This window comes from Acanthopagrus latus, chromosome 1, assembly GCF_904848185.1.
Source record: "Acanthopagrus latus isolate v.2019 chromosome 1, fAcaLat1.1, whole genome shotgun sequence".
NCBI classification, from domain to species: Eukaryota; Metazoa; Chordata; class Actinopteri; order Spariformes; family Sparidae; genus Acanthopagrus; species Acanthopagrus latus.
The window spans coordinates 22936082-22951514 of NC_051039.1; the positions used below are offsets into that span (position 1 = coordinate 22936082).

General features: G+C 42.0%; 1 protein-coding gene across 1 annotated transcript in view; it reads left to right on the forward strand.

Annotated features, from left to right (window-relative positions):
* Positions 1-15433, forward strand: part of pkd1a (polycystic kidney disease 1a) — a 73587-nt gene that overhangs the window by 10669 nt on the left and 47485 nt on the right. The window contains exons 2-8 of the mRNA XM_037106930.1: positions 10526-10597; positions 10901-10969; positions 12091-12162; positions 13086-13249; positions 13622-13872; positions 14270-14530; positions 14645-14825. Of these exons, the coding sequence (XP_036962825.1) occupies positions 10526-10597; positions 10901-10969; positions 12091-12162; positions 13086-13249; positions 13622-13872; positions 14270-14530; positions 14645-14825 (1070 nt within the window). The remainder of the gene's footprint in view (positions 1-10525; positions 10598-10900; positions 10970-12090; positions 12163-13085; positions 13250-13621; positions 13873-14269; positions 14531-14644; positions 14826-15433) is intronic.

The following is a 15433-nucleotide window of genomic DNA, read 5'->3' on the forward strand; positions in this document are numbered from 1 at the left end:
TGCCAGTGAGCCTGAAAGCCACACATGCAACCAGAAAAACAAGCAGACACATCACAGAGTTGATATAAGAACATGAAGTGGAGCAGTCGGACGTCCAGCTTATGGATCGTGGATCTGAGGTAGTTTTAAGTTTTCACTGCGGTTTGCACCGGCAGCTGACCTCTGCGCCATCGGGGTGGTTGAGGCTTCGCTCGCCTCCATCGTGTCGGAGGATAATTTAACCGCTGGGTGACGGACTTCGTTACTGTGCTGCCTGCCCTCTCTGCTGTCTGCTTGTTCCATTGCACACACTCAGTGTGCCTCCTGCTCTCTCTGCTCTTTCTGTTTCACTTGTTGCATCAGGTTATGTGGAGCTTCACACTTCCGCAAGCAGATGAATTGTACTTCAGTGCTGTCTGCACGGCCTCCCTGCCTGGAGCCAAATGCATAAAAAAACATGTCGACTCGAGGCTAAAAATATGCGCCAACACCCTTTGTGTCAGATTTACACTGCTGTGCTTAGACGTGATTATGTTTCATGAATCTCAAACATTGTTTAACAGTGCAAATGAGCAAGAAAAACCTGGTTTCCGCCCTGTGTGTACACAGGATAGACACGTCCTCTAATCTGCTGCTGCTACACCAGGCTAACAAAGGACAGCAGAGAAAAGTTTCATCACTGTGTCTGTGTTATATTGGCGAGGTCAACCAACAGAGCCAGTGCAGCCAAACTGACACGAACTGAAAAGGCTTTGAGTTGCCGGTTGTGGATACATTACGATGGTTAGTTGGTTGCTTTTTATTGTCTCCCTTAGGAGAAATTTGTTTTGGATGCAAGAGAATGTCACATGTTCACGTATAGCACATCACAAAACACAGAACACGCAAAACGCACAAAACAAAAAAAAAAACAACAACAACACAAGAGGAAAGAGGAGGAAGTCTGTTTACATATAGCATGAATTCATATCAGCACAGACCACACACACTCTTCACTGCACTGTTTGCACACGCTCTTCCTATTGCACTATACCCATACAACATTATTAATTCTATGGCACTGATTATTTTATAGCACTCCTATTATTCTATTGCACTTCCTTATACCATCGTTTTTATTGCACAGTCCCTTTATGAATCTTTGCTCACATACACACGTTCACACACACACACACACACACACACACACACACACACACACCATCTTGCAGTATTTGATAATTTAATGGAGGTAGGTATGAAGGACAGTTGCAGTTTGGTATCCTATACCTTATTCCTGATGGCAACAACTCACATTCACTGCAGAGAACATGATTTGGCTCACCAGCGATTTTGCGGCCTTGCCTCCTCACCGTCTCCTCGAAGATTTCCTGGAGAGAGGATGGTGGTGGCATACCGATTATTTTTCCCGCCCGTCCAATCAGATTCTGCAGTTGTGCTTTTTGTTTTACTGGCAGGTTATCAAACCAAGTTGTGATTCCGTATCTTATAAGTGATTCATTCGGAGCCCTATAGAACAACAACATAATTTCCTTATTAACACCACGTAGCCTGAGTCTACGTAAAAAGTGCAGACGCTGACTTATTTTTGAGAATCCATGCTCCACCTGACCTCTCCATCTGAGCTGAGAATCGAAGTACAGTCCTAAGTATATGAATGTACACACTTGAACAGTTTCCTCCTGGTTAATCAACACAGGGCTGTGGTCACCTAGTGACCTTGGATCCAAGATCAATTATTTTGTCTTCTTGACATTTAATAATAGGTTGTGTTCCTCACACCACTTAAAAACTTCAGCTAGTGCTGATCTGTAGATTGCTGTGTCTCAGTCCCGGGTCAGTAAACTTAATAAGGCTGCATCATCAGAACATTTTATGATGTAGTTGCGTGAATGCTGGCTTCGACATTTATTTGTATATAATGTAAATAAAAAAGCTGAGCTTACGTAGCCTTGTGGGGCCCCTGTACTTATCTCCAGAGTTTCAGAGAGAGTTGAATTGACCCTCACCCTTTGCTGTCTCGTGGTGAAGAATTCATAGTACCATCTGATCGAGTAAGTATTTACATTCTTTGAGCTTTCTTAACATGATCTGAGGGAGAATCGTGTTAAACGCAGATGTAAGATCCATAAACAGAAGCCTTGCGTATGCTGTGTTATTTTCCAAATGTTTCCAAAATGGCTTGTTTTATTAAGTGCATCATCCGTTCCTCTACCATATCTATATGCAAACTGGTAGGGATCCAATAGATCCCTACACTTCTCAATGGTAGTCTCAGCGTCTGAGTCAAATCTTTTATAAAAGTTGTTTAGTTCATAGTTTTCATTTTGATGATATAGGTATTTAATTCATGAACATGTGACGTTTGTTGGAGCCTGTACCAAACAAACATGATTTCCCCTTATTATAATGCTGATCATTTTCACTCATTTTACTTTCATCATAAGAAACTGACACTTCTGTTATTTTGACATTGCACTTAGCCAAATCACTGTAATGAAAATATTTCAATCAACTGTGCAGCCCTAGTGTAAATGTATGCATTATGCACTGTTATGCACTCAAAAATTACACAATGGAACAAAAACGTAGTGTCCATGGCATGCTCAGGAGGACTTTCTGTCAACAGTCCCACAATGCACTGCTTCACATTTGCATTTCACCTGCTGGTGATGACAGAAAATGATGATGATGAAAGTGTCAAAGTGTCAGATGAACAGCTCACTATAGCATCTATTTTATAAGAGATGTTGAATGAGAGGCTTGAACATCATTTCAGTCGGTGCTGAATTCGAAAAAGTGTCCATCATTGGTTTTCGTGCCCATCAGCCGACTGGTCGTTCAACAGAGACGGGAAAGAAGCGAGATGTCTCACTGCTTAGCATCTTTAATTATCAGCTCTGGAATGAATTATGTGTCTTCTTCAGAAGTGGCTTGATTAAGATTTTAAAAACATGTTTTAGAGTGTTCTGGATTTAGTCTGAAGGTCTGATCTGCTGCTTTTTACTGAACCCTGCTTTTCCTCCACATTTTAAATGGGTTTACCTACTTTTAAAAAATGAAGGCCTTACAGAGCTGCAAGCATGGCTGTAGACTCATGTTTTATTCCCAGTCAGACCCCACGTCCCAAGAGAGTCAAAAAAAATTAATAAATAAAACAGTTGTGTGGACAAATACATTCACTAAATGAAATAACAAATGGGATCTTGTCACTACTTACTACTATTTTAATGGGTTTCCTTTATGGAAATTTGAATTGAATTGCATAAGAATTAACTATGATTAACATTTGATTTGTTTCACCGTTGATGACAGCATCTTGTCATGTCTTGAAGGACACGGGAGGATTTCCTTTTTTATAAACGGCTGTTTATAATTGCAGCTCAATGAATTGTGACATTAAAGAAATGATAATTGTGTTCAGCACTTGCCATTTAATTGACGCGTCCCTGTGGCACAAGGGTGACTTCAATCCAGTGGGATCATCACTGTTTTACATTAGCATTTTACAGACAGTCACACATCACTCATGTCAAAGTTCAAATACAAATTGCTGCCGTCCTTTACATTTTCGTTTGTAGATTTGAAAGGTCCAGGGGCCAGATGCATTAACCAGGCACACAAAATCTGAGTATATGCCATTTCACACACAAATCATTTATATAACAATACGCAGGGTGAGATGGAGGCCATGCATACACATGATAGTTCAGTGACGTGGAGGCCGACACAAAGAAGAAATATCCATCCATATTGATTTATGTTGTGAGCAGATTTCAGCATGTATGATTTTTAAGTCTTTGAACAGGCGTTTTGTAAATAGATGTTATTTACAAAATGTCAATAAAAACATTTTTATACTATTCATATTTTTTAGTTTTTTGGGGGTTTTTTGCATTTTACAACAGGGTTATTTCTGCTTGTTACTCTGATTATATGTTTGTGTCTGGTTTTTTTTTTATATATGTTTGTCTCAAATTGTATGTTGGTATTTCGATATTGATGATGGAGAAATAACTGCTGGCATTGATTTGGTAGACAGTTTTGTTCAAATTGACTAAAACAGTAGTTTGCGGCAATGTGCTGAAGATGCGTCGTCAGAGCAGAGAGCCATTGTTTGCTCCAAACATTTGTTTCCATTCACTGCCAAGTTGTCAGGGATATTTACCAGGGTTTTCTAATTCTTGGCATTCTCCTTCAGTTTGTGTGTGTGTGTGTATGGTGGGGGTGGTGGGATGGGGGGGGGGGGGGGGGGGCGTGTGTGTACAAGTTCATTGAAACGAGCAAGAAAGACAGAATTGACATATTTGTAAAATATATCAAGTTATGACTTATTGCAGTTTCACATGAAAATATAGTTATTTCCTTTCTTCATTGAGATTAAAAAACTAGTTGTTTTTCCCTTTTGCGTACAGTCACACCCCAGATGTACTGCAAGCCGAAGACCCATTTTCGGTTTAAGCCCGCAGTTTATGACTTCAAGATAAGTGGGACTCATGCAGTTTCGTTTACCAGAAAGAGTTAGCAATGAGCACAATACAGTGTTACAGGATTTGTGTTTTCCCTGCATGCATTGACAGCATGTGTGTGTGTATGTGTGTATGTGTGTGTGTGTGTGTGTGTGTGTGTGTGCGTGCGTGCGCGTCGTTCTGCGAGTGAGTGTGTTAAACCGCTGCACACAGCTGCCCTTCACTCGCCAGCTGGACACCAGACAACCCAGGCAGCAGCAGCTGGAAAAATGGACAGAATGTTCTAAAGAGGAGAGTGTTTGTGACCCGGCCAGCCAGACTGAGAGGCAAAATGTTGGGCTTTTTAGACCAAACTTTTTCAATCAACACCCCCTTCTCTCCTACTCTTAGCCCCATTCCCATAATTTCACGCTCCCTCTCTTCCTGCAGTAGGGAAAGTACCCTCCCGCCTCCACCTCCACTTACGGCCCAGGCATGAGATGCCGGCTGGCAGCGTGTGTGCTGGAGAAGGGCCTCGCTGGGACTGGCAGCCCACAGTGGAGCGATTGTTCTCCAGACCTGGCCAGTGTCGTTCACCGCTGGTTCCTCCTCGGCTTCCCCTTCACACCTGCCTTGTCCTCCTCCAACTCCATCATCTTCAACCCAGTCCTGCTTTCCTTCCCATCAAACTCTATAGGTTCGGCCAACCTTTGAATATAAACAAAGCAGCAGAGCTACAGAAGGAAGGAAAAAAAGGGGGAAAGATGTTGGGAGAAGTGACTGGGGGAGGGAGGCAGCAGCAGGCAGGAATCAGCCAGGCAGGCTGAGGGGGATGAAAGCGACCACAGAGCAGTCTGTGTTTAGTGGGTTAGTGGAGCGCTGGCCTTCACTTACAGGGACTTGGACCACTTTGCCACCACGATGCAGCAGATATCAATCTGCGTTACACTGCAGTCGGACCTACGTCACAGTTTTCATCACCAGAACGTTATTTTTGTTGTCAATTTCGAGCACATGGATGAAGTCAAACCAATATCAATCCTCTTTAAAAGGTTTCTTTGTCTTTTTCATTTCCTGCATCTCCCTGTCTCCTCAGATTTATCTTCTCCCCTCTGCCCGAGCAGAGTAGTCAATGAGGACTGTGCGCGTGTGTGTGTGTGTGTTCGTTCTCATCCTCCAGCTCAGAATAAGTGGCACCAGACAGGCCTTATAAGGAGTGGTTAGATCATTGGCCACACCGTTAGTAAAACAGAACCATATGTGTGCTCCTCGTGTATGTGTTCGTGTGTGTGTGTGTGTGTTTATGCACAAGCCTATACCTCAAGTGTGCTCAACTGTGTGTGTGTGTGTCTGTAAGTAAAACCATGTGTGTCCAGAGGTAGCAGAGAGAACGGGAGCCTCTTGCTAATAGATACGGTGAAGGTCACATTATACGGTCATGTTAAACCCACGTGCACACACACACACACACACACACACACACACACACACACACACACACACACACACACACACCTTCTCTTACTTAAGCTTCTCCAGTCTCTGCAGTGTCGGCTATAAGATCTGAAAGAAAGTTTTTGTATACAATGGAGAGGTACACACACACACACACACACACACATTTGGAAGCGATGTTGAGAGCATTGCATGGGCCGAGGTATCAGACTAATGATCAGCTCGTGGGATTGGAGCATCTAAATGTTGTCCTGTTTCATCTGCTGATGTCTTTAGCAGAGGAGAGCTCTCTCTCTCTCTCGCTCTCTCTCTCGCTCTCTCTCTCGCTCTCCCTCACTGTCTCTCCTTCCCTCTCTCTCTCCCTTTCGGTCTCCGTCCTTCTTACACAGCTTGTCTGGAATGTACAGATGTTTCCTTTTGGGAATGGGCGTCCTACTCTGTTCACACACACACACACACACACACACACACACACACACACACACTGGTAGAAAGAGAGGAGAAAGGGGAGCACATTCCCATATACACTTATACACATTTTCCTTTTTTTAAAACTCCAGGCCAGCAAGTATCTTGTCCTCTTTCTCACACACACACACACACACACACACACGCACACACACACAACCTCTTGCTTCTTGTCTCCTGGCTCCCTGCTTTCTCCGCCTTTTGTTTCATCATCCTCACATGCAGCAGAAGCCTTGCTGCGACACTGGAGACCGGAGGCCCTTCACTCTGCTCGCCTCTGTCCTGCCTCTTCCTCCTCTTGGCACTCCACAGCTCAACCAGTTTCTCCCTTCCTGACTTGTTTCTCTGCTAGTGTCTCAGAGACTTCGGATGAAGTGACGTGATGGTGTCTGGTTTCTGTGTGCTGTGCGTAATGTCAACACTGGGTAATAAGTAAAATTAAATTGTTAAAGACATGTTTGAGGTCAATTAAAAGACAGTTTTAAGTAAGTACAATAACTACATTTATGGGAGGATTAACAATACTTTAAGTATTTGCATATATATATATATATATATATATATATATATATATATATATATATATATATATATACACACACACACACACACACACATACTACCAGTCAAACGCTTTGACACCTTCTAATTTAATGTTTTTTCTTTATTTTCGTGACTTTACATTGTAGATTCTCACTGAAGGCATCAGAACTATGAATGAACACATATTGAGTTATGCAGTAAACAAAAAAATGTGAAATAACTCTAAATATGTTTCATATTTTAGATTCCTCAAAGTAGCCACCCTTTGCTTTGTTGACAGCGCTGCAAACCCTTGGCCTTCTCTCAACGAGCTTCATGATGTAGTCACCTGAAATGGATTTCACTTCACAGGTGTTCCTTGTCAGGGTTCATTTGTGTAATTTCTTGCCTTCTTCATGGAGTTGGGACCATCAGTTGTGTTGTGCAGAAGTCAGGTTGGTACACAGCTGACAGCCCTATTTGACAACTGTTAGAATTCATATTATGGCAACAACCAATCAAATAAGTGAAGAGAAACGACTGTCCATCATTACTTTAAGAACTAACAACAAACACAAGGAATGGTCATTAGACCAGGAAAGGTGAACAGATGGTCTCTACATGCATGGTCCCCTGGTGTGATGGTGTGGGGCTGCTTTGCTGGTGACACTGTTGGAGATTTATTCAAAATTGAAGGCACACTGGACCAGCATGGCTACCACAGCATCCCGCAGTGACATGCCATCCCATTTTTGGTTTGTGTTTAGTTGGACCATCATTTTTCAATAGGACAATGACCCCAAACACACCTCCAGGCTGTGTAAGGGCTGTTTGACCAGGAAGGAGAGTGATGGAGTGCTGCGCCAGATGACCTGGCCTCCACAGTCACCTGACCTAAACCCAATGGAGATGATTTAGGATGAGATAGACCAAAGAGTGAAGGCAAAAGGGCCAACAAGTGCTCATCATCTCTGGGAATTCCTTCAAGACTGTTGGAAAACCATTTCAGGTGACAACCTCGTGAAGCTCATCAAGAGAATGCCAAGAGTGTGCAAAGCAGTAATCAAAGCAAAGGGTGGTTACTTTGAAGAATCTAAAATAGAAAACATGTTTTGAGTTATTTCACAATTTTTTGTTTACTACATAATTCCACATGTGTTCATTCATAGTTCTGATGCCTTCAGTAAGAATCTACAATGTAAATAGTATGTATGTATGTGTGTGTGTGTGTGTGTATACACATAAATATACACATATACACACATACATTTTCAAGTCATTTCTGTAAAGACATTCACGATCAACTTATCATGATAGTGTTTTTATTGCAATCTGTGATATTATCTTTTATTGTCTTATCCCCATTTAACATGGTAGAGGAAAGTGTCACAAACAGAAACTTGTGACAGCTCCGACTTCTGAAAAAAACTCAGAAAATCTGCCATCACCTTGAAATGTGCTGCTGCACTGTAGACCCAATAAAGATGTCATTGATTTCATGCGAGCGCCATACATGAATATATGAAGGTGAGTGAGTGGCATTTTAAGTTTTCTCATTAGTTGTCCTGTCATCCACAGCATAACCCACATGGGGTTTATTACTCACTATTTTAATCGAGCATTAATCCCAGTAACTCCCAAACTGCCTAATTAAACCACTAATCACAGGTCTGAAGCTGGATCATTTCACATCCTGAGAACGTTTGTGAGCCCTTCAGAATTATCTGTATTTCTGAATGAAAATGTGATCAGATCCCTAAAACTAGATAAAGAGTACGCAGTTAAAATCATATGAAACACATAACATGTAGTTACTTTGAATGACTTTGTTAGAGAAAGTATATGAACCTCTAGAACCATCAGTCTATAGGTATTTTGTGTCTGATGTTCCCATCAATGGGTCGACAGTCAAGTGTGAGTTTTTGGCTGCCGGTGTTTTGCCGACAGAATGTAAACCTGAATCTTTACTATCAAAGTCTGGAGCCAGGTCTGTGTCAGTGTGATATATCTTGATCAAAGGAGATTTCTGTGGAGTTTAAACAAGAAGTTGTCGAGTTGATGTGCACAGGGCTGGAAAAGGTTACAAAAACATCATGGCCTTCATTGACCCACTGTCAGGCAGAGAGTCAACAAATAGATGGAATTCAGCATCATCTCCCTAGGACCTCTTACAAAAAACTCTCCAAACACTCAAACATTAAATGAAATAGGGTGTAGGGCAGCACAGCAAGGTGAATGGCTGAACCAGAAGGCCATTTGAGGCATTTTCTGTGGACGGATGAAAACTGAATGTTTGGTTAAAAAAAAAAACAGCAAAAAAAAACCAATCTCTGCTTTCTGTCGTCATCCCAGCTGTGAAGCACACCGGTGGCAGTATCAAGGTTTGGTGCTCCTTAATTACCAGGACATCTTTGGACAGCTTTTAATCGTTGACGTAATGGCAAATTCTGGAGTCAGCAAAAAACTCACTTTATAGGACTGCCGACGTCAAAGTGCAGACCGTAATCCAATAGAAGTGTTGTGGAAATACCTGAAGCAGTTTTGTATGTGGGAGTGGATCAAAATTTGTGCGAACCAAAGTGTGGGACTGATCAACAGTTAGGCCGGACTCACGCTGCAGGAGTTTTTCAAATCCTAACCAATTTTGAAATCGTGTTGCATCAGCCACATAAGGAGAGTCTTCACAGATGTTCTTGTCTCCAATCTCAAACATGCACACAATAGAGAAGGTGTGAAAATAACGGAGTGTCTCACTCTACAGGATTGTCGATAAAGGAGAATCAGGTTTAAAAATGTTTGGTTGAAAGCAAAGTTTCACATATTATTCCCAACAAAGACAATACATGTTTTATACTTTTACTCAATAAAAAATGCTAAAAGTACTTAGTTTTTTTGACCCGAGTATCATTTGAACATTGTACAACTTAAGGGGCCGATGTCATAATGGGGAACCTGTGAAAACAGCCATCTGTGGTTCTGGAGGGCAGTATGTGTTAAGTGTGAGGAAATAACCCTGATGATGTCACAGTGATGTAATCTGCTTGAGCTTGGACGCATTTTCACCATTAAGGGTCAGTAACAAATTTGATAGTAGTGGACATTTACTGAGCAAGGAGAATCTTGTTTCCTTTTTTAGTTGCATTATGGGAAATGTAGGATCTGGTGTGTTTGGAGCTTGACCCATGCTGGACACTGAAAGTCAAGATTTCTCAACCTCTGCTGCTCTGGAGTGCCCGTTTCATTGAAGTAATTTCAGTGTTTTAATTTTGATAAATCACATGTTACTTGAGGTGTCTTTCTAAAACACATACACCATGCAATCAATTTGACCCCAGTTTAAATTTGGCTAGTGAAAATATTGACTGAATGAACTAGAAAAATGAAAGGTCACCAATTTTCATTTCATTTTCATTTTTGTAGCCCCCGAAAATTTAACTGATGTAATTAGCTTAATGTTTCACTTTTTCTGTCCTTGATATTGTTACATTTCATTTCCCAGTGCTGTGCAGTCCCATAAGTACTTGTAAATTCTCGTGATGGTGTGTGTGTGTGTGTGTGTGTGTGTGTGTGTGTGTGTGTGTGTGTGTGTGTGTGTGTGTGTGTGTGTGTGCAATCATCTTTCCTTCTAAATTGTGGATGTTTTGTTCCCACAGAGATCTTTCCAAGAACCACATCTCCTCCCTTGATACCAGCCTGCTTGATCGTCTCACTGGCCTCCGAGAGCTGTGAGTGCTGACACCATTATGTGTTTGTGTGTTCTTATCATTTCTGCCGTACATCAAATCTGTCTACATGCATCCATGTTGATCTTTCTGTCTTTCTGTCTTTCTTTTTCTTTCTTTCTTTCTTTCTTTCTTTCTTTCTTTCTTTCTTTCTTTCTTTCTTTCTTTCTTTTTTCCTTCTTTCTTTCTGTCTTTCTTTATTTTTCTCTTTCTCTCTTTCTTTATTTATCTCTTTCTTCTTCTCTTTCTTTCTTTCTTTCTTTCTTTCTTTCTTTCTTTCTTTCTTTCTTTCTCTCTCTCTGTCAGGTATCTTCAAGGGAACAGGATCAATGTTTTCCCCAGAGGAGTATTCTGCAGTGGACCACTGTCAATCCTGTGAGTAGAAGTCTAGAGGAAACTTAGGTCCTGGCGCACTCAAGGAGGAGAGGAGAGGAAAGGAGAGGAGAGGAGAGGAGAGGAAAGGAGAGGAGTGATTAAAGAAGATAAATGAAGAATGATTGAGATGAAAAGAAAGCAGGAGACGGAGAGGCTTGGTTTAGTCTGGATTTAAGTAAGCAGAAATCCCTGGAGTAAGCCAACTGAGCGTTAGCAGAATTTTTTTAAAAAAAAACATACGTACCACTAGACTATGCTCACACACAAGCACACTCACACACACAAACACACACTCACACACACCAATCACAGCGCGATTAAGTTCAATTACAGCTTACGGCTCCAGGCTCCTACTACCTCCCTCTTTCCCTCTCTCCATCTGTCCATCTCTCCCTCCCTCCACCCATTACCTTATTTCTTCCACCCATTGAATGGGCGTTTAAGCACATGTATGTGTGTGTGTGTGTGTGTGTGTGTGTGTGTGTGTGTGTGTGTGTGTGTGTGTGTGTGTGATGAGAGAGGACTTGGTGGTTTCCATCAGTTCTTTCCAAAACCGCCACACAACGGCCCCATTATGTAGCCTACTGGATGGAGGAGAGAGGGAGGGGCAGGAGATTGTGAGTGGAGATGGAGGAGGGAGAGAGAGAGAAAGAAAGAAAGAAAGAAAGAAAGAAAGAGAGATGGGTGGAAATATGAAACAGGGGCAAGAGGGAGGTAGAAACATCAAAAGGCTGCATGCCGTCTGTTACTGAGCCCCTCAGTTGTGTGGGATTTATAAATCATTCATTTAAGTGTTTTGTTGAATATTTCAGATATATGAGTCGGTGTTTGTGTAATGAGGGTGTGAGAATGTCAGTTTCTTTGATAATTACAAATCTAAAAGTCATTTTGCATGACTACCTCAGTTTACAGTTGGATCGTGATGCAGGAGAAGCAGTTTCACATATTCAATGACTCAATTATTGGCCTTGAGTGCGTAGTCACTGACACGGCACATTCATTTTGCCAAAAATTGCAGCGTGATAGTATTTTCCACAAATCAGCACAGTCACATCAGCGAAGGAAAAAGACCTGCTTGTATTTTAGCATCAACAGTGATTTGTCGTTTTCTTCCCCAACAGCGATTTGAGCAACAACCAAATCACCACCGTAGAAGAAACGATATGCGACAACCTATTCAATTTAACTCAAATGTAAGTAATAATTCATTGGTACTTTCTCTGTGTCTCTTTTTTGTGTCTGCAACTAACATAAACATGAAATGGTGAATTAAAATTCAGTTGGAACAAATATATACACACACACACACACACACACACACACACAAGTATGGACACATATGCACGGACAAGAGCATACATCTGATCACACATGCTTCAGTAACTGGCATGTTTCCAGTTACCTCGCCTACACACAAGATGAATGAAGCTCTATTTCGGACTTGAGTGGGAGGCAGTGAGTAGTAATTATGCACCAGTCCAGGTCTTAAGATGAGAGAAGTTCTCTTCTTGTGCACAGTCTGTCATTGAGGACAGCTGAGCTCACTAGTCGGTGATAGAGGGAGAGACACATGTCACATAACATTGTTCTTTCCGTCCCGTCTGTCTTCACCCCATGTTTTCCACCCTCTTCTCCTCCTGTCAGACCTGTATATGTATTTTTTAATCTAGTTTTCATGTATTATTCCATCACTATCGCTTCTTCCTTTCCCAATTATTTCCGTTCATACACTAGCTATTTATGAGCTTTCCTTGTCTTGCATCATTCAAAGTCTCTGTGTTCGGCATGATGACCGAGTCTCGCTTAGACACTTGTTAGCAGCCACCTTTTTTAAGACATGTAAAACTTTATAATTCAAATGTGTGGCACTGATGTATTTATGTTGCAGAACAAAACGTGAAAATATCTTAAGCTTGTGTCAACCACATATCTTCATCAAATCAAAAACCTGCTTAAAAAATTCCGCTGCCTTTGTGTACAAAAATGCTAACTTCTTATCAAGTTGTAGGACTCATTCCCCTGGGACTGTATTATCAGTGCGACTCAGCCCATCCCCAACCTGTGTGTTGTCTTGTTTCAACATTACTGATCCAGTCACTTCCTCCCTGTCCTCCAGTGACCTCAGCGGGAACCCCTTTGAGTGTGACTGTAAGCTGTTCCGGCTGGTCACCTGGCTCCAGGAGAAAGGTGTGCGAGTTCGACGCCCGGATGCCATGCTCTGTGACCACCCTCCTGAGCTCCGCCACCATCCCCTGCTCAACATCAGCCTGCTCACCTGTGGTACGAAATACAAATACACTTGTCACAAAAATGACAGAACTGAAAATGTTTTTTAACAGTCTCATTAATATTCTTTCTGCCTTTTTTGTGTTATTTTAGGGACTTAAGTAAAGTCTCTGTGGCAGCTACACTCAGGGAAATGTAGTGCACTTGACAATTGCAGGCAACTCTAATGAATATTACTTTTTTATGAAATCCATGCGATGACAGATTCTGACTTGACATCACACGAAATGCTCATAAGCTGACCTCTTTTGATCCTTTCTGCTGTATTGGACAGAAAGGGTCTGACACTGATTAAAATGAGATTCAAGGCCAAATATCATTATGTGCTGTGTTGACTGAGTGACAAACCGTTTCTCTCCTCTACAGGTCTGAACTATGCGGCTTGTCTTGAGGACAGCAGCAGTGGAGGAGGGGGACGGAGTGAGCTTGTTATTTTCTCTTCCTCCACGCCCGGAAACTTCACCCGTGAACAGTGTAACAGTGTGTGTTTTGCTGCGTCGCACCGCTATGGGGGCCTGGGGAAGAGGCACGAATGTCTCTGCAGCACACTGGCAGAGCCGAACTTCATCAGCGAATCTCAGTGTTCCGCGGCCTGTACAAACCCCCAGGTTATGGAGGTACGTGGCGCATACCGGTCCCAGATAGCTTAGTGTCGCTTCCTGTACTTTGCTTTGTTTCTTCTCTTGTAAACACACCATTCAGGATTTCCTTGAAACCTTCCCGTAACGTACCAACGACTTCCCTCTGCGGCTTGAATGACTTTCCTGCATCCTCAGATTAAGTTTTCTGCAGCAACTCCAGAGAAGTCATCCAAGATGCCGATTGAAAATCAAGATTTGTTTATTTCAAATCAGCTTGGTACATAAGTTTCATTAAAACCAAGTTTTTATGTAAAACCATAGAAATAACAGTGAAACCACAAACATCTAAGCAATCATTAGCAAGGGAAGTTTTCTTTTTCTTTTAAATTCTTGTGCATATCAACACTAAAACCTCCTCTTTCTCTATGCATAGAAATGCGGGTGGACTCAGACTCAGTATGTGTTTGCGGTGGACTTCTCTGTCTCACTGAAGCCTCTGCCACTGCAAAGTGTTCATGACAGCATCAGTTTCTCCGCCGCCTCCTCTGTCACTCCGGTGACACTATCCTGGGAATTTGGTGACCAGTCGTCCCGGGTCAACACTACAGGAACAGGCGTCACCACGGCAACTCACAAATATGGACTTCCAGGACATTATTTTGTCAATTTGATGGCCTGGGCTGGACATAAAGACGTAAGAGAGAAAAAAAATAGGAAATCATGTTGTACTGGTTATAAAAAGAAAGATATCATTTTTGTACAATTATAACTGATTTTAATATTTCGTTTTATGTTTGCGTGCGTTCAGGTTCAGGTCTCTGCACGCGGAGAAGTGACAGTGACACTTCCTCCCAAACTGGAGCTGCGCTGTCCATCTCTTGCTGTGGCCAATAAGAGCCTAGAGCTGACGCTTGTCAGCTGGGGTGCTGTTGGTGTGGATGTAGACTGGAAGATTATAAAGGATGGGGATGGAGTCCAAGTCGCTGAAGGTAAGATAATAGCTAATCCACAAGCTCTGAGCAGCTAACGTAACTTAGCTGATCCATGGTCAATAAACTTACCAGCACTCTCCTGCTGCTATACATCTGCACAGTAGCTCTATGACACTCTATGGTATTTACCTGGAAAACAAACAGGGTGAATGTCTCATAAACACCACTCAAGTGGCACATTCATCATCGGGGCTGATGGCAGATTGTTAGTTAATTGTTTTTCATATATATTCCTGTTTCTTAATTAGCACTTGGTTAGCTGTGATAAATCATCAGCATAATATTTTGAAAGGTAATTCCAAAGCACTGCGATAAGTACAGGATTTGACTGGATTTTAAAGTCACCCTCCCCTTACAAGCACGTAGGAGAACCTGTGATGGCTGCTTAACTTGCGGAAAAACACTGAAGTTCCTCTCAAGAGCCAGTGTTTGGTTTGTCTGTTTTGGGCTACTGTAGAAACATGGCACTGCACCATGGCGGGCTCCATGGAGGATGACCTGCTCCCTGGGTAGATATTAAAGGCTCATTCTTATCTAATGGAAACCAACAATACTTAGTTTCTTATGATTAATAACTAAAGAAAACATAGTTATGAATATTACAT